The sequence below is a fragment of the Microtus pennsylvanicus genome, chromosome 17 (genome assembly GCF_037038515.1).
Source record: "Microtus pennsylvanicus isolate mMicPen1 chromosome 17, mMicPen1.hap1, whole genome shotgun sequence".
Lineage (NCBI taxonomy): Eukaryota > Metazoa > Chordata > Mammalia > Rodentia > Cricetidae > Microtus > Microtus pennsylvanicus.
Window position 1 is genome coordinate 45,340,494 of NC_134595.1, and position 17,904 is coordinate 45,358,397.

Genomic DNA, 17,904 nt, shown 5'->3' on the forward strand with positions numbered 1-17,904 from the left:
GTTCCTAGTTCGTGGTTCTGTTTGGCAAGGCTTTGGAGGAAGTGTGGCACTGGGGGCTGGGTTTGAGAGTTTAAAGAATCCTGAAAATTTCTCTCTCTCTCTCTCTCTCTCTCTCTCTCTCTCTCTCTCTCTCTCTCTCTCTCTCTCTCTCTCTCTGTCTCTCCATGCTTGTGATTTAAAGTGTGAGTTCCCAGCTTGCTGCTCCAGCGACCATGCCTGCCTACTGCCACACTTTCCTTGCCTTGACAGGATGAACTCCTTCTGGAATTATAAGCTTAAATTCTCTACCCTCTATAAGCTGCCTTGGTCACAGCAACAGAAACGTAAACAACTAACACACTGACAATCAGAGAAACCTGCTAGGAACATAGTGCACAAGGGATCTGATCCTGGAAAACAGGGCCCAGCTCGAATCACTCCGTTTTGACCACATTGGGAAAACTTATTAAAACCAGTGCTGTAGGTCTCATATTTCACAACTGTCATCAGAAAATATGTTTCAACTGGGGTTGTAGAGTCTCCTTGCTAATTTTCTTCTGCTTCAGCAAGTCTAGAGAGATGAAATGAACCTGGAACAAACAGTTCTGAGGGATTCCATGATAATGTTGTTGCTTCCATTCCCTGGACCACATTGTGACACCCGAAGGCCCCAGTAACGTCTCTTGACTAGCTGGGTTGGTTTAGAGAAATGAAATTAAGGCCCCTACATGTGTAACTTTTGACCACTCAAGGTTGATCCTCACAAGATCCTCTCAGTTCAAGCTGCTGCTTTTGAGGGTTATTAACCAGATGGACTGAGCTCAGGGTGACAGTCTACTTGATTGTCTCTCTCATGGGTTTTAGGTTGTTAACAGCCCACTATATCCTTAGTAAGAGCCTCACCCTCAGGACTCAAGAAGTTCCCCAAACCCCGTTTCTTATACCATCCAGTTTGTGTAGGAATTTGAACATATTAAATTTGGGGGGAATGGAAGGAGGGGCATGGAAGTGATTGTCGGTCCACTGCAGGAAAGCGACCCAGAATCAAATACTACATTTGTATAAGTACCTGTGAATATCAACTGGTCATCCAGTGAGGAACTGCGCAAAACCACTGAGGGCTCCATTCCTGAAGGGTAGTAATGTAGCTCTGTGAGGAAGTTATGCTAAGCCTCACACTGTGATGGGATCCATCACCTGGGCAGTGTGTGCATTTCCTCCTCCTCCTCCTCCTCCTCCTCCTCCTCCTCCTCCTCCTCCTCCTCCTCCCCCTCTTCCTCCTCCCCCTCTTCCTCCTCCTTTTTTTCTTTTGTGAATTGTTCACAACACTTGATTGGGAGGTGAAAGAACTCCACTCATAGGCTGAGAGGATGGTGCTGTGGTTTCTGGCAATGAATAAGCAATGAGTCAACTTTAACTTCAGGCGATGCCAAAGCCAAGAGAGATTTTAGTCTACTCAACCCTCCCCTTGTTCATTTCTGGATCATCTTTCTGTTTGTACACAGTTCTATTGTTTTCTAGGAAAATGGCTTGGGTATTTGGCCAAGGTTCTGGGCTGTTAAATTAGGACCCTAGTGTCCTTCTGGGTCTAAGAGGCCCTTGAAGGAACTACTAGGCCCTTGGAAACTGAATGAAAGTCAGTGTACACACTTCTGAAAAATTGTTCTCACACAAAGACCAACACAAGGCCTCCTACCCTCCTGAGAGGTATTCACTCTTGGGAGACTGTGATTCAACCTTAAGGGTATGTTATAGTTTGGGTCTGAAGTGGTATTTATTGAGGGCTCAGCCTCCAATATGCAGTGGTGTTCAGAGGACCACTTTTTGGAGGTGACTGGTAACTCTTATTTTATCATTAGATTGGGCATTGATAGAGTCATAGCTTAATTGTCTATTGGGAATTAGTGGCATCTTAAGAAATTGGGGCTTACTTAGAAGAAGTACAGCATTTAGGGGTTCCCTTTATTAGTCTCTTCCCCTCCCCTGGCTTGCTTCCTGGCTACCATGAGGTGAGTAGCCTCCCTCAGCACATGCCATGATTTTCCAAGGTTAGACCCCAAAGTGACAGAACCAACCATACACCCAAACCTCAAAAGTGAAAATTCCAAACCAGCCCTTCAGCGTTTAGGTTGAGTTGTTTCAGGTGTTTTCTTAGGCAGCAAGCTGCCTAAGAGAGAATGAGTGAAACTTCCTCTTGGCTTGGGTCAAGTATGCATTTCAGGCAGGGCTTTCAGAACTGGGTTCTCTTTGGTGCACTGTAATAGCAAGTACATAATGTTAATGTGTCAGTACTGGTGACAGCTGCTTTGATGACATGATTGAGACGCTGTCCACCAGCTATTTTCACAATGAAGTTGCTTTTCCAAAAGCCATGTTTGCAAATGGCTGGTGCAGACGCAGTAAGCTCCGTGAACACAGTCTACCACAGACTTCGGTTTTAGAAAGGGAAGTTTTCATAGCGTCCTTCTCATCCCCTCCCCAGGCTTCGGGCTTGTAATGATTAGTAGATCTGTTGAGCAAAAAGAGACAGAGGGTCACATATGCGTCTCCTTGTCAATTGTGGGACACTTCCAGCTGAAGCTGCGTGACTCACTTCTACCAGGTTACTTCTATGTATCAGCAAACAGCTTTCCAGTCTTCCGAGAAAGTGAGAACGTAAACTTGGTTGGTTTGTCTTTTTAAAATCCTCAAGAGTTGTTGAACAACAATAAAAAAGAAAGGAAGGGAAAGCGTCGGTTTAGAGGCTTTGGCAGGCAATAGAATACTAATCCAATAGTTCCTTTAAATTGCGTAATTTTATTTGCTTTTTATTGGAAACTGATGAACATTTTCTTTTCCACAATAGCATTTTTTTTCCTTTCACTTGAAAAGAAGCTAAAATTAAACGAGTCGATTCAGGAAAAATTTAAACAGTTAAAGGACATGGGACGGACTACCGTCTCCCCTGGGAACACTGGTTGCTCGCTCCTCTGACTGCCCGCTGCCTGCTGAGCGCACCCAGCTCCGGACCTGCTGCGGTTGGGCTAGCCAAAGTCCACAAAGAAACACTTGGCGCATGCGCCTCAGGGACCTTCTGCTGTTTGTCCGTTTCCATGGCTACGAAGCCCATCAGCGTGGAAGCCTAAGAAAATGAAGCTCAAGAGCCTCTTGCTTCGGTATTACCCACCAGGTACGGAGTTCCCACCTGCGGGCTCTGGGTTCCCAGCCTGGGATAGTCTAGGACAAAGAACCTGGGGAGGAACATCGCGCCCCCTTGCTGTGTTGAGTGGGACAGGAAGCCAGAGCTCTCCTGTCTGGGCCCCCTACCCTTTCACAAACTGACTCTTGTTCCCTCAAATCCTTTAAGTGACTCTTTGAGGAAGTCTTTAAACTTCTAAAAGTTTTCTGGTAACTCACAAGTCGGAGTTGGGTGGGGCTGGAAGAGAAATGAATAGTGACGTCCTGGGATAGTGTTTTCTGGAACTTTCTGTCATTTTAAACTCTTAATGACCAAGTCTAAGTGAAGGAAGCTTGAAAAAAAAAATGCACAGCCAGCCAAATACATTCCCTTTGCCACACACTCCAGTCTGCTGCATTGAGAAAGCACGCTCTGAACCTGTAACTTACATTCTTTGTGCCCCTCGCTACAGGAGTTTGAACAAGGTCAGAGTCCTTGATTCTGGTGAAGTGATTATGAAATAAGCCCACATAACGCTGCTGTCTTAGAGTAGGATATACTTTTCTGGTGGTCATGCCGTACAGGCTGGGGAAGGGGCATGATCACCATCAGAGAGTAAATGAAATACAACTTGGTGTGGACAAAAATAGAAGGAAGCCAGGTGTGATGGCTCAGGCCTTTAATCCCAAGCCTTGGGAGGCAGAGACAGGTGTGCCACTGTGAGTTCGAGGCCAGCCTGGTCTACAAAACAAGTTCCAGAACAGCTAGGGTCCTTACACAGAGAAACCCTGACTCAAAAATCAAAACAAAACAAAGCACCCCCCCCCCCCAAAGCAATGACAACAACAACAAAAAAAAAAAAGGAGAAAAACTCCCAAATTTTATCTAGGAACTCAATTAAAAATAAAAGGGTCAGGGAGAAGGCTCAGTGTGGGTCAAGATACTTGTGGCTAAGCTGATGGTGTGAGTTCAGTCTAAAGAGGTGGAAGGGGGACCTGCCTCCCCGAAGTTCTCTCGTGACCTCTGCATGTATACGGTGGAATATGTGCTCACCTGTAACATAAATAATAAGCGTGGCTGAAATAGCAAATAAAATGAAATATGTAAAAGAAAGCTCTCAAAACTTGGTTCGGAACTCCTGCTCAACGCCACATTTGGGTAAAGGGCCTGCAGAAATTTCAGAGGCGAGTTAACTCACTTTATGACAGTTTAACCAAGACAGTTTTATGGAAGTGGACTTCAAGAATTTCAAGACATAATGTAATGGTCTGTTCTGTCACCTGGGTATCCTGTTCCTTTAAGAGACAAAGCCCCACCCACTCCCCCACTCCAGCCCCTAGTCCTAGTGGGGGGTGGGGGGTGGGCGTGGAGGGAGGACGGCAAGAGGGTTTTCCTAGGCAATGCAGCCAACATTTTAGTTCATAATTCTAACCAATATATCTAACAGACAAGGACATCAGTATTCCTCTTTGATGCCATCCTGATTTTGTTGTTTTTGCAGGTTGTGTTCCCTGCCAGCAGGTATCATTGCCTATTTCTCTCTCTTTTTTTTCTTGCCCAGTGGTTCTTTTCTTTTCCTGCAGAAGCCACATGGCCGTCCTCTATTTTCCTTGCCTCCTCTTACTGCTCCTTTCTGCTCACGCTTTTCCATTTATCCACAAATTGTATCGCCTCTACTTCCAAAATGTTGTGTATCCGTTAGCTCACCCCTCTTTGCGTCGCCCAGTGTTCTTGGCTCAGCATCCCTTCCCTCTACCAACCCGATTCAGGCATCTGCCATTCCTTGTCGGGCTGGCAGTGTCTTGTTAACCGGCTTTCTGTTTTTCACTCTCACCTCCTGTTTGCCGGTAGAATCTAAACCAATCGTCTCCAATAGTCTTCTCTCGTGCTCCTGTTCGGCTTAGAATCAAATACGCAGTCTGGAAGAATTGGCTCAGCCTCTTCTGTCAGCTTCTAGAACCTTACTCTCTGTCCTCTCTATACTTTAGAACTTTGAAGCAATCTTCCAAAACTTACAAGAAGGCCCTGTTGCTCACCATCCCCTCCCTGGACAAAGTTCCTCTAGACCTCACAAGAGCTAAGCTCTTTCCTTTACTTCCCTTCAGTTAATGTCACTGACCCAACAAGACCTTCCTTTTCCGTGTCAAAGGTACCTTTTACTAACTTCCTCTACATTTATTCTTGTTTTATTTCTCATCAAATGAGACTGCTGGTCGGTTGACACAAGCTAGAGGCATCTGGGAAGAGGGAACTTCGGTTGAATAACTGATCCCACCAGATTGGCCTAGAAGCAGTCTATGAAGCTTTTTCTAGTTAATTAGGGGTGGTGCCCTCCCTGGGCAGGTGATCCTGGGTTGTATAAGAAAGCAGGCTGAGTAAGCCATGGGAAGCAAGCCAGTAGGCTGTGTTCCTTCATGGTTCTTGCCTCTGTTCCTGCCCTGACTTCCTTCATTGATAGACTGTAATGGGGATGTGTAAGTCAAATAAATTCTCTCCCCCTCTGGAGTTTCTTCTGGTCATACTGTTCTGCACAGCAGCAGGAATCAAACTAGAACAGAGTCTGGTAAACGTTGGCCCCACTTGAACCCTTCTCTGTGGAGCTCAGGTTATGGACATGGGCTGCGATGCCCGTACAGTCAATTATCAGCACGTGAGGTATTTTCTGTGGGACAAGTTGATTGGCTATGTCAAGTTGTAAGTCAGTAGCACTTAGTTCACACTTCTGGTGACTCCCCAGTTGCCAGCATGGCTGTCCTCTCCCTTCGGTGTAAGCCTATTTTGAGCCACATGTTCTACAAACTCCCTCTTTTCTCTCTTTAGTTCATTTCTTGCTTTCACTGTTACCACACTCTGAAACCTGTCTTTTTCAGGATTCTACTGACCTCTGTGTATCTGAATCCACTGCTTATGTCACACTCCTGAGCAGACAGCAGCAATGAACTCACATGGCTGCTCCATCTGGCTTCTAAGACGAATTCTCTGCCCTTCTTTCATCTCACTACCGCTCCTTTCTCTGACCTGCTGGCTCCTCTGCCCTCCTAGTTTGGAATGCCCCAGACCTCTGACCTCAAACTTCTCTCATCTATCTGCACTCATTTGAGGGGCAAGTTCAGCTGTTCCCAAGGCTGAGGAAACTACCCTGAGTACTCCAGAACAACCTGTCTGACATCTTCACCGACGCATCCAATGTACACCTCAGATGGGCTAAGTTTCCCGTGGTCTTTCCCATCTCAGCTGTAGCTTTGGGTCTACATTAGCTCATGACAAAGATCAGTCTCACTCGTAATTCTCACTTCATACCTTGTTCAATGAGTAATTCTGTCAGTTTCCTCTTTCTTTTTTCTGTTCGGTTTTTCAAGACAGGGTTTCTCTGTGTATCTCTGGCTATCCTGAAACTCACTCTGTAGACTACGCCAGCCTCGAACTCGCAGAGATCTGCCTGCCATTACCTCCCTGAGTGCTGGGATAAAAGGTGGGCGTCACCACTGCCCTGCTCCAGTTTACTCTTTCCTCTTCATCCCTTCATCCACCAATCCATCAATCTCTGTCTATCTATCTATCTATCTATCTATCTATCTATCTATCTATCTATCTATCATCTTTCTGATACAACATTATATTAATATTATACCAATATTAACAGACATCAGAAGCCTCATTCCACCATCACATCCATTTTCTCTATGACTATAACCTCTCCCTTGTCCCATGTCGACAGAACAACCCAATGGCTCGGCTGACGTGTCCATTTGAGGAAGTCCCTCTGCTTCCCAAGCTCGCCACACTTTAGTTCATTTTAAATCTCAGAGCCAAAAGGCCACGCTGTCCAGCCTCCTGCAGGACCGCACCCTTCTGCCTCTCTGACCCTGATATTTTCTCAGTCTGCCTTTGGCAGCAACACTCTTTTCCTTATGCTTTGGGCCAGCTGGGTGTGGTCCTACTTAGAGTCCACAAGGCTAATCCTCCTTCTTCCTGGAATAGTTTTCCTGTGTTCATTTGCATAGCAGGAGTTCCCAGACTACTGGCACTTTCCTCAAAGGTGTATCAAATAGGTGGCTTCTCTTTCTAAAACTTCCATCCTCTCAAGGTAGTGCCAAGATCACTTTCCTGATTTCATTTCCCCATCCCACCTTGGGGTTGTGTCAATCTGACTCACTGTCCCCTGACTAATTTTTCTTGCTTGACTTTCCTCACAAGATAAGAGTTCTATGAGGTACTTTGTGTGGTTGTTTATCACCTATTTTCAGCAGGTGCATAGAGCTTGGTGGATATTTTAACATCCACTGACATGTGTTGAATAAGCGAGCTTGATGAGACAATGTGCAAGGATGATTCTGGAACTTCAGCTGAAACAAGAATAGATCAGAGAAACCCTGTCTCTGCTTGATCCAACTCTGACAGCCAGAGTCTCATACTTCAGACAGGCTGCAGACTCTGGCTTGCCACTCTTGACTTAATGATTATTTTTATAGTGAGGCCTTATTACTTACTACAATTAGACATTTGATTTCTAAATTCCAGTCCTCGGGGTGCTATTTTATATGCAAGTTTCCCAAACACTACTGACTAGCAAGTGGGTGTTTTACTAACATTATCATATGGGAAAAAATGCTTGACATGGAATGTTTCCTGTACTCTATAACGGGTCTATCTAGAAACAATTTTGTGTTCTCTTCTAAGGCTTTCGTTTTAATCCTCCCACTTAAAGTCTGAAACATTCTTCTGTTTCATCTACTAAGTCAATCCTGTCCCTACCTAAATACCTGGTAACTAAACGCACATAGCAGGATGTGGCTGACCCTACCTAGACCATTCATTCCCTTTCTATGTTGGGTACGTTCATGGTTTATTAACTGAAAGGTCTTGACTTTTTGAAGCATGGGTGGTACTGGCTGAGCTTTCCCACCAGGTCAGTTATGACAGCCTTTGTCAGTTTTGTTGTTTTGGGTTCAGTTCCTTGCTCTTTGGTTAGGAAATAAATACACATCAATTAAGCTGGCTAAGATTCCCAGCACATCAAAAGTCTCTACTGTTCAGAGCAAAGAATACTAATATTTCTTGATAGAGGTTTCTTTCCGTAATGTTTTCACAATTAGGCCTATTGCATAGTAACTGATGGCCAACAGAAGGTGAGGAATATTGCAAGGCAGAAACACATCACGGGGGAGTGATGGACACTGTTAGCACCTTTGTCTGTTGGTTTATATTTGCTGTAGCTCATGCCACAACCTTGGGCTCCAGTTGCAGCCCGGTAGCTGTGGAAAGGATGAACACACTGCCTTGACATTTTACCACAGAGACACAACCAAATGTGCGTGTTTTAGATTTTGTGCTTTACTCTCTAGACCTCGCGGACAGCAATTTCTCTCATGTTTCCTAATCAGCCTCAGGGCCTTGGACATCAATGATTTTGATAGAAACAAGTCAGGAAGCAAACAGGAAAAGAGCAGACCAGACTTCTGATTAAAGTTCATTTGCTGATTTAAAAATGCACAATGTGGGGTGTCAGCTTCTATTTTTTCCAGTTTTTAAGACACAGATTATCTTATCACATATGCATCCCTTATGGCAGTGGTTCTCAACCTTCCAAATGCTGCAACTTTAACACAATTCCTCACGTTGTGGTAACCCCCAAGCATAAAATTATTTTTGCTGTTTGCTGCTGGAGGACCTTCTGCTCCGCAGCACAGTTTGCTCGTACTTCAGCGGCTATTGGCTGAAGGAGCTGAAGGTCCTCCCACAGCACCTCCCCCTTTTGTCCCACAGCAGCTGTTACTTCATGACTGTAATTTTGCTACTGAAGCATGATTAATAAAAATTCAGGGTCAGAAATTGGGGTTCAACCTGAAGATCTGAAAAGTAAAACAACCAGCCACTGGCTCTTACCTCGACCTCAGTTTGAATTGGCTATCCTTCCTCCAAGAATCTCAGAAGGTGACTGTGTCTGAGAGCTGTCTCACCCCATCTTATATTCCTCTTTAGGGCTGTGATTAAAGACATGCACCACTGGGATTATAGGCATGCAACACTCGGTGTCAATGGCAACTAGGGTGATTACTGGGGTTAAAGGTGTGTGTTAACATAATCTAGTCTGCAAGGCTGACCAGTGGGACTGTTTTACCCTCATATCTTCAGGCAGTCTTTATTTATTAATATATATTTGAAATGCCACTACATGCTACTGTTATGAATCATAATGTAGATATCTGATATGCAAGATATCTGATATGCAATCTCTGTGTAAAGGTTGCTTAAACCCCCAAAGTGTTGTGGCCTATTAGCAATCCTAGAAAACAGTTTTGAGTGCTTGCTTTCCTCAATAACACTACACAAGTCCACTTATCTATGTTGTAAAATCCTGCAGTCAAAGAAAAGGAAAGTCATTTTAATGATAGCACTGCCTCACATTTAGGTCAGCTTTATATAGTTTAAAATATGGAACCTTATTTATTTTTTTAAAGATTTATTTATTATGTATACAACATTCTGCCTCCATGTATGCCCACATGCCAGAAGAGGGCACCAGATCTCATTACAGATGGTTGTGAGCCACCATGTGGTTGCTGGGAATTGAACTCACCACCTCTGGAAGAGCAGTCAGTGCTCTTAACCACTGAGCCATCTCTCCAGCCCCTGGAATCTTATTTGGGTCAGTTAGTCTGGTGGGGCCCCCATTCCTTAAGAGTTTATATTCCATCAGTATTAACCCCTACCATTTCTCTTCTCCTTTCACCTCTTATTAAAGTTTTATTATAGTTTTAAAAATATTTAATTAGGCATAAATCTTATGGAAAAATTAAAGAAATTAAAGAAAAGAACTAAGATTGCCCATGTCCTCACACAGTTGTGTGAGCATGGCATGTTACTAGCACTCCCAATCTTCGGTACTCTATGAAAATCATATTGTTAATTTTCTCTTATTAGTGAGGCAGAAACTCTTTAATTTTGTATATGTACTCATCATTGCCTGCCCCCACCCCAAGTTAGCCCCTCATGTCTTTTGTTTAGTTTTCTTTTCTAAAATCAGGGTTACAGTTCTTCACATTGAACTTCCTGAGTTGAGATGTTTTCACTGATCATAGTTTGTTTTTAATGTCATCAGCTCTTTACTTTAAATTAGCTTTAAATTAGCAGCAGGAGGCTTTTGAAAACCCCATCCTGAGCTGTTAAAAGGCTGATTGCTGACCCTGAACTATAAATATGTTCTAGTACTCAAACTACTTCATGTTTTATTGCAAATATTATCTCTAATCTGCTTGTATGTTTTTGTATGTGTGAAAGATACGTTATTTTTTAAAACCAACTGATTTTATGCATCATTCCTTGCTAAATAGTTCATTGTTTGCCCATTAATTCCATATGCTCCCTTAACCTTGCTTTGAAATGTCAATGTGTAGATAATTCTTTCACAATGATTTATTTTGTATCAGAACTATACTTTATTGTCTTATAGTTTATTGGTGTTCAGAGTAGAACAAACAATATTTCAAGTTCCAAATATGAAGATTTTATGGTATCAATTTCACACATTTATTTGACATCTTTACAGTATTGCCTTTTGTCTTCCAAAACGGTACCTCTCCTTTTGTCACATTTTCTGGGCTGTTGTTTAATGATTCAGATTGAAAGACCCTCAGAGAGGACCTTTCTTCTCTGATGAAGACCCCAGAACCAGGACACTCCGAGACCAGGCCACAGGATGCAATTAGCAAGAGGTTTATTGAGTAAACACAGGTACCTGCGGGCAGCAAGTCTTTCGGAGGACTTGCGCACCTGCAGACTGGGGGGAGGTCTTTTTATAGGGAAGAGCAAAAAGCAAGTTTACAGAAGCAAAAGCGTGGTTATCGGTTGACCGGAATGAGGCGGGGGCATGAATGGTTTCCTCTCTCAGCATGGATGCCTGGTAACAGTCATCCTGTTCCTATCTTATAGCTAACTGCTTTGTTGATATCCTATCTTATTGACATCTTGCCTTGCAGTCTTTCTATCTCTATCTCCTGCTCTCTCAGGCACGTGGGATGTTCTTATGGGAGCAGGCTGGCTGCTGATCTGGAGAGTTTTTTTTAAAGCAAACAGGACATTCCCCCTGGAGCATGCTAGCTGCAGGTTTTGAGGAGGGGGTCTGTAGGGTCTTTCAAGATGTATCTTGTCTATCACTCATTGATTTCCTATTCAGGCATTCAGAAGTTCGCTTTGCAGTTGTAAATGGGATCTTTCTATTAATTGCATCTTTCTTTATTTGTTAAAATATATACATATAATTTATCCAGTTCAACCTTAGATCTTTACTTTGTTCCTTTAATCTCCCTCACACTATTATTTCTGGATCATAGTGCGTTTAACTATGTTCTTAAAGGATTTAAAAAATGTGATGGGTTTAAATAAAAACTAAGGATGCAAAGGTGGGAGGGAAGGGAAGCAAGGCGTGCTTCTGGGAGGAGCTGGAGAATGGTGGGAATATGTCAAAGCATTTCGTATGAAATTCTCAAAGGACTAATAAAATGATAAAATGTAATATCCACATTTTGCTGAAAACTTCAATGTCACAAAGGCTGCCTGTTTTCATCCTAAATAAAAAAGAATTTTCTTCAGAACCTTTTCTGTTCATAAGTTTATTTTACAACTATAGAGCCAGAGTCTTACTCCAAATCTTTACTACAACTCTCTCCTATGAAGACAAACTGTGTCAAGACAAACCATGGCAAATAGCACATAAGTCCCATCATCCTCCTGTGCTAGAGGTTCAGGGCAGTTTTAGCGGTCATTAAAAGTATTCTGAATGCTTTTTCTATTCTAAGGTAGTAAACTTCATTCCTTACCAGACACATGGGTGATATGCACAGTTTTGCCAAGTAAAGTGTTGCAAGACAGTATTGAGATGAATTTCTTCCAAGACTGTGACACCAGGAAGGGACCTTAGAGGAGGAACAGGGCTGGGAGAAGAGCCTTGCTTGTTTAATGTGAGGGTAGGTCATCAGCATGTCTGGAATTCAAGAAGCCTACATTAGGGAGCTATAATTAATGTTTATAATTATAATTAATAGTTAGCATATTGATGACAAAGCCATGAACACCAACGCAAGATAGATAGATGGATAGATACATAGATAGATGACAGAGAGATAAAGTGAGAAGAATACTTGGGTATAGATTCAGATTAAAAGGAAAAAAGCCATTGGAGAAGAAAGACAGAGTGCATTCAGAAAAGCCCAAGGAAGATTTATTGGAGGTAGAAGGGAGTATGAACTGTGGAATTGGCTACCTCTGGGAGGTCATGGGTACAAAGGCAGGGAACGCTAATCTAAGTAAGCAGTCTGAGGACGCCTATCCAACCACATATCATGTTCATGTGTTCAGCGAGCACCACGGTGGTCCTTAGGAAAATATCTGAGGTTGTGGTTGTGTGAGTTATAGAATTAGTTGTCCCTTCCTGTACAACTCCTAACCCTTGCAGATCATTTTTTACTTGAGATTGACAGATAACTGACTCTCTTCAGATTTGGGGCATTTGCCAGACAATCAGTATTTCTTGCCAGTGATAAAATTGGGGCTTTCAAAGAAAACAAGAAGTTAAGAAAACCCACATCTACCACAGTGCCATGACAGTTTGCCATCAGTGAGAGCTTTCTGATGAGATTGGAAGTACCACTAACAGATGTGGTCCCTGGAAGCTGTGTGAACAGCAGAAGCTATGCACAACTCAGAGGGAATGTTTTCCAGTTATGCCTGGATAAAAATCCACAGAAAACTCTAGATTTTTAATCTATCCAGGCATCACAGAACTCCCTGAAGTGGCTGTAGTTTCACAGTATATGGAAAAACCTTGTAATTGTTAAGTTTTATTATCATACTCATGAAGAACCATCACCATCTGAAAAGGCTGTTTCACCTGTGTATGGCTATTTTTTCCTCGTATTTCGTCTGAAACAGCGTAGGAATGGCAAGAATTTGAACGCAGACGTCGGAGTGGGAATACAGCTGGCAGTTAGGCTGCTGAAGATCAGTGTAAAGTTACTGTGCCGTTTGTCCTGACGCTTTTCTTTGGGAAACACACGGGCTATTTTTTAAATCGCAGGTACTGTTGGGATAGCAATTTATGGATCTGTTATAAAACCGCTTAACACATGCTTAAAAGTTCTGAACTTTAACATGAAAACCATTGCACAATGAAAGCATGTTTGCTGACCTAGACGTCTGAAAATTGTGAGATGCTCTTGTGGCCCACACTGGAGTTTGGAGGTGACTAGCATCCAGAGGAAGTACAATGAGGCAGGCAAAGCATGTGATTAGGACGTGATCAGTTCCTTGTTCTAGTCTCTTTTCTCTCTCTTGTGCGGGTTGAGTATATTTCATTCCTCAGTCTTTGCAGACACAGATTATACCTCTAGTCATTTTTAGGATTGAGCCAATCTACAAAAGCATTGTCCTTCCTGGCTTTTCGTTTGTTTGTTTTTGCCCTTTTTTTCCCCCTCAATTCAGGGTTTTTCTGTGTAGCTCTGACTATCCTGGAACTCACTCTGCAGAACAGGTTGGCCTCAAACTCACAGAGATCCATCTGCCTCAGCCTTACTGAGTGCCAGGGTTAAAGGTGCCACCACCACCTGGTACCCTTTTCGTTATTTAAAAAATTCTCAATTCATTCATTTTAATAAATTCTGTTTATTGCCAGAATTTTTATTCTTAAAACATACTGCAAGTGGCTTTGTGAGTGTGTGCTGGAAGCAAAGACCTGTATTTTGAGATCTGCATTTTGTTTACTGCCATCTTAAACTCACAAGTTAAGTAAAATATTCGCCTCTATCCCCTCTGCAGGATAAATTCTGCAGGGCCTAGGAAATCAACCTGGTATCTTATCTCCTAATGAGACCGGCAGGCACTAGGCTTTTAGAAACAATTAGCATTTCCTTGTTAGCCAACAATCACAGACCCTCAGTATTTCCTTATCAGCTGGGGAATTGCTGAATTCCAGCAGACCTGACCTTTTCCTCTCCCCCTTGCCTGTTTGCTATATAACAGCTTCTGAGAAATAATAAAGCGCGGTTTGATCAGAAATCCTGTCTTGCCGTCGTTTCTCGTGTCTCTTGCTCTTCCTTTACTCTCCTCCAGGTTTATCAGGGACCCCCGTTCGTATCCCGTTGGCCTGGATAATTGTGGAATTATGAAAACACATAGGATTTTCATTAATTCTTTGAAGATTTCATCCATGTATATAATGCATTTTGATGATATTCACTTTCGACTTATCCCCCCCACCCCCACCCCCGCGCCCGCCACTCTTCAATGTCATGCTGGTCCTATATTCTTGAGTGTGGGAGAAGTAAAGCTGACTCTCCACGGCCAGCATTCGACTACCCATAGTGCCTCAGCTAGTGATAGGGACTTGCGAGCCTGTTTTCCCTCTCAGTGTTAGAATGCTGGCTGGTTCCACCTTGTATAGTCTCACTCCAGCAAACAAGCTGCTGTGACTCTGTTGAAACATTGATTATTGTTAAGGTTTGCTTTTTTTAAAAAAATTATGTGTATGTGTCTGTATATGAGTACATGCTTGTGAGTTCTAGATGTCTGTGGAGTCTTATTCCTCTGAAGCCGGAGTCATGGCTGTGTTTTGCTGCTTCTACCTGCCAGGACCAAGTGCAGGTGTTAGGACAAAGAGCTCAGGGCTTCCACTGTGACTCTGCTGTGGGCTGGTCACATTTCATCAACCCTCAGGAAGTGGAGCATGAACAGGAAGTGGGTCTGGCTAGAACCTCTTCTGCCCTGCAGTGGCCCACTCCCACCAAGGAGGTTCCATCTCCTAAAGGTTTCATGAGCTTTCTAAACAGCATCACAGCTGGGGACCTGTGAGCTGATGGAAGATAGTCCGCATTCAAACCACAGTGCCACAGAAGCTTGAGGACCAGATTTCATATCTTTTGACAAACACTGAATGCTCATTGGCAAGCCAGCCTAGCCCAACTGATGAGCTTGAGAGACCCTGCCTCGAAAAATCGAGAATGATAGATTAAGAGACCTGGTGCCGACCTCCGGCTCCTACATATGCGCTCATGCAGGTGTGTGCACGCCCTCTTTTGCATGCCACACGAATGTGTGCACGTACCACACACAAACATAGATAGAAAACAATGCTTGAAAATCTTCAAAGTTTTTTGTTTTTGCTTTTTTTTGTTTTTTTTTTCGAGACAGGGTTACTCTGTATCTTTGAAGCCTATTCTGGAACTCACCCTGTAGTCCAGGCTAGCCTTGAACTCACAGAGATCCACCTACCTCTGCCTCCTGAGTGCTGGGATTTAAGGCGTGCACCAACACCACCCAGCTTTGAAAAGTAAAAGTTATAAAAGACCTCAAAGTGCATAAACCTTTTCCTAGGTTTTCTTATATCACACTTGTGTATTTTACAGGAATTATGCTGGAATATGAAAAAGGTGGAGAATTAAAGACCAAATCCATAGATTTGCTTGAGCTCAATCCTAGGTAAGTTAGCGTTAGCTATGTGATGCAGCGTGTGCCTCACAGCAGAACCTTAGATGACCACTCCAGCAAGTATGCGGGTTTGGCTGGGCTGAATAACGTTATTATTAAAAACACAAAGGCCATCACTCTGCTCTTCCTTTTTTTCTGAGAAGGATTATTATAAAGTATGAACTGGTTAGTCTAGAATAGTGATAGAAAAGTATTTAAGACAGAGTGGCCAGCTTTCCCTGTTTAGTGTCTTAGGTTGGCTTGGTCGAATTGTCTCAGCCAGCATGCTAGTATTGACACATTATCCTTAATCCAGCCAGGTCCATACTATACTCAGACTCTCTGAGGTTTATCCCATTTCCCTTCTGTGTACCAGGACCCTGGCCAGGATCCCATAGGTCATCCTGTCTCCCTAAGTTCTTCTTGGCTGTACCGGTTACTGGGTTTGAAGAATACAATTGAGCCTGTGGTTTCTTCAGTGGAGAAGTATTGCACAGGGCTGATGGGCTGTCAGGGAGTGGGTGGAGGTTTAAGACCAGGGGTTCCCCAGTGAAACCCAGAGGAATTCTCCATAGGTTAGAGTACCCAAGATTCACCACGCAGAGCTGGCTTGTAACATGGACCAGTAACGTACGATTCAAAAAAAGTCACAAGCTTTGGTCTTCAACTTCCTTCTATCAGCTCTGCCTCCACCTATCCAGAGGAGCGCAGTGATTGCTGGCACTTGCACTGTGCATCCAACATCTGAGGATTCAAACTTAGACCTTCAAGCTTGTGTAGTACGTGCCTTTATCTACCAAGCCATCTCCCCAGCTCAAAATAACGTATTTCTTCATGTTGTGAGCATAGATGCAAATTTGACATGCAAGTGTTTTGGGGTGAATTTCAGTACCGATGTCAACAACCTAGTAGAAGAGATCCAGAAAGTGGAGCCTCTGATCACGGTGTCTCGGACGCAGCAAATCAGACTCCTGGTCCAGCGGCTGCAGGAGAAGCTCAGACAGCATTGTGACCACAGCTTCTACCTGTTCAAGGTAAGGAGTGCTTAGGGACACGAGGATCCCAGCTGCTGCTACCTGCTAAAGGCATGAATAGGGGCACTAGAAAGGATAACTTGGATGCATTGTTGATTTCTCTTACAAGTAATATCTTACCTTAAAACATGTTTTTGTTTGTTTGTTTTGAGAGAGTTTCTCTGTGAAACAGTCCTGGCCCTCCTGGAACTCATTCTGTGGACCAGGCTGGCCTTGAACTCAGAGAGATCCACCTGCCTCCAGCTCCCGAGTGCTGGGATTAAAGGCGGCATCACCATCGCCTAGGTAGTTTTTTTTTCCCTAGAAAAATACTTGCTTATGGTTTCAGTATTTAACCTGCGTTTAACCGAGATTAACCTTCAGTAGGTATTTGTTTAAAGAATTAATGAAGTTCAAAACCCTAACTTCTTGAGATATTCAATAATGATTTGCAGTGAATTTATTTCCCTTTTTAATCAAATTATTAAAATTATTTTCTGGTTACAATACTTCCAAGAAGTTGTATTTCATGATATCAACATTTTCTATTTTCACTTTATTGTGAATTAAAATACAAACTAGAGACTTGTTGAGCAAATGTGGTATAAATATGTGGTTTTTCTCCATAGGTTTCTGACTAAATTAAAAATATAACAAATGTGTCTGTGTAATTACTTAAGAGCAGTTTTTAAAATGAAATTAAAAAATTTGTCCTAAGACTCTTCATGTTACATGGACTTAACATTTTATAGTATTATTACTATAATAAATACTCGTTTATTTTGCATTAATTGGTTCTATCTGAAGTAAATGCCCAGGTTCTCCTTTGTTCTCATCTTTCAAGGTCCCAGAAGATAAGGTTCCTCGGGCTTTATTTTTCCTCCAGCAGGTGGCACTGTTTAATTACAAATAAAAGCTGCATAACTGCCTAGACCCTGTGAGTTTTTGTGGAAGGGAACATACGTGGTAGCAAAAAAAGGAAGCTATTAATAGCTGTACCCTGCAAGCAGGCATATCTGAAGCTGACTCACTCTAGCTAACCACTCAACCAATAGGTTATTCAATTACTATATTTGGTCAGTGAGTATTCATTAAGCACCTACGAGCTGATAAAGGTAAATGAGGCATTCAACTTGAAGAGAGTTTTAGGATTAAAAAAGTAGCAATGCATTGCAAAATGTATTTGAAACATGTTTAAGGCTTTTTTCTTATGTAAATTGCTCAAATATCTATAGAAAGCCATATGTAGCCTGTAGAGGACAGTCTGGATTCTTCTTCAGTAGCCATAATTTATCT

At 42.8% G+C, this 17,904-nt stretch overlaps 1 protein-coding gene across 1 annotated transcript in view; it reads left to right on the plus strand.

The window, feature by feature from the left end:
* The first annotated feature begins 3,077 nt into the window (after window positions 1-3,077).
* Window positions 3,078-17,904, plus strand: part of Daw1 (dynein assembly factor with WD repeats 1) — a 42,526-nt gene continuing 27,699 nt past the window's right edge. Inside the window, exons 1-3 of the mRNA XM_075951569.1 lie at window positions 3,078-3,148; window positions 15,535-15,607; window positions 16,485-16,629. Coding sequence (XP_075807684.1) covers window positions 3,109-3,148; window positions 15,535-15,607; window positions 16,485-16,629 — 258 coding nt within the window. The 5' untranslated portion in view covers window positions 3,078-3,108. The remainder of the gene's footprint in view (window positions 3,149-15,534; window positions 15,608-16,484; window positions 16,630-17,904) is intronic.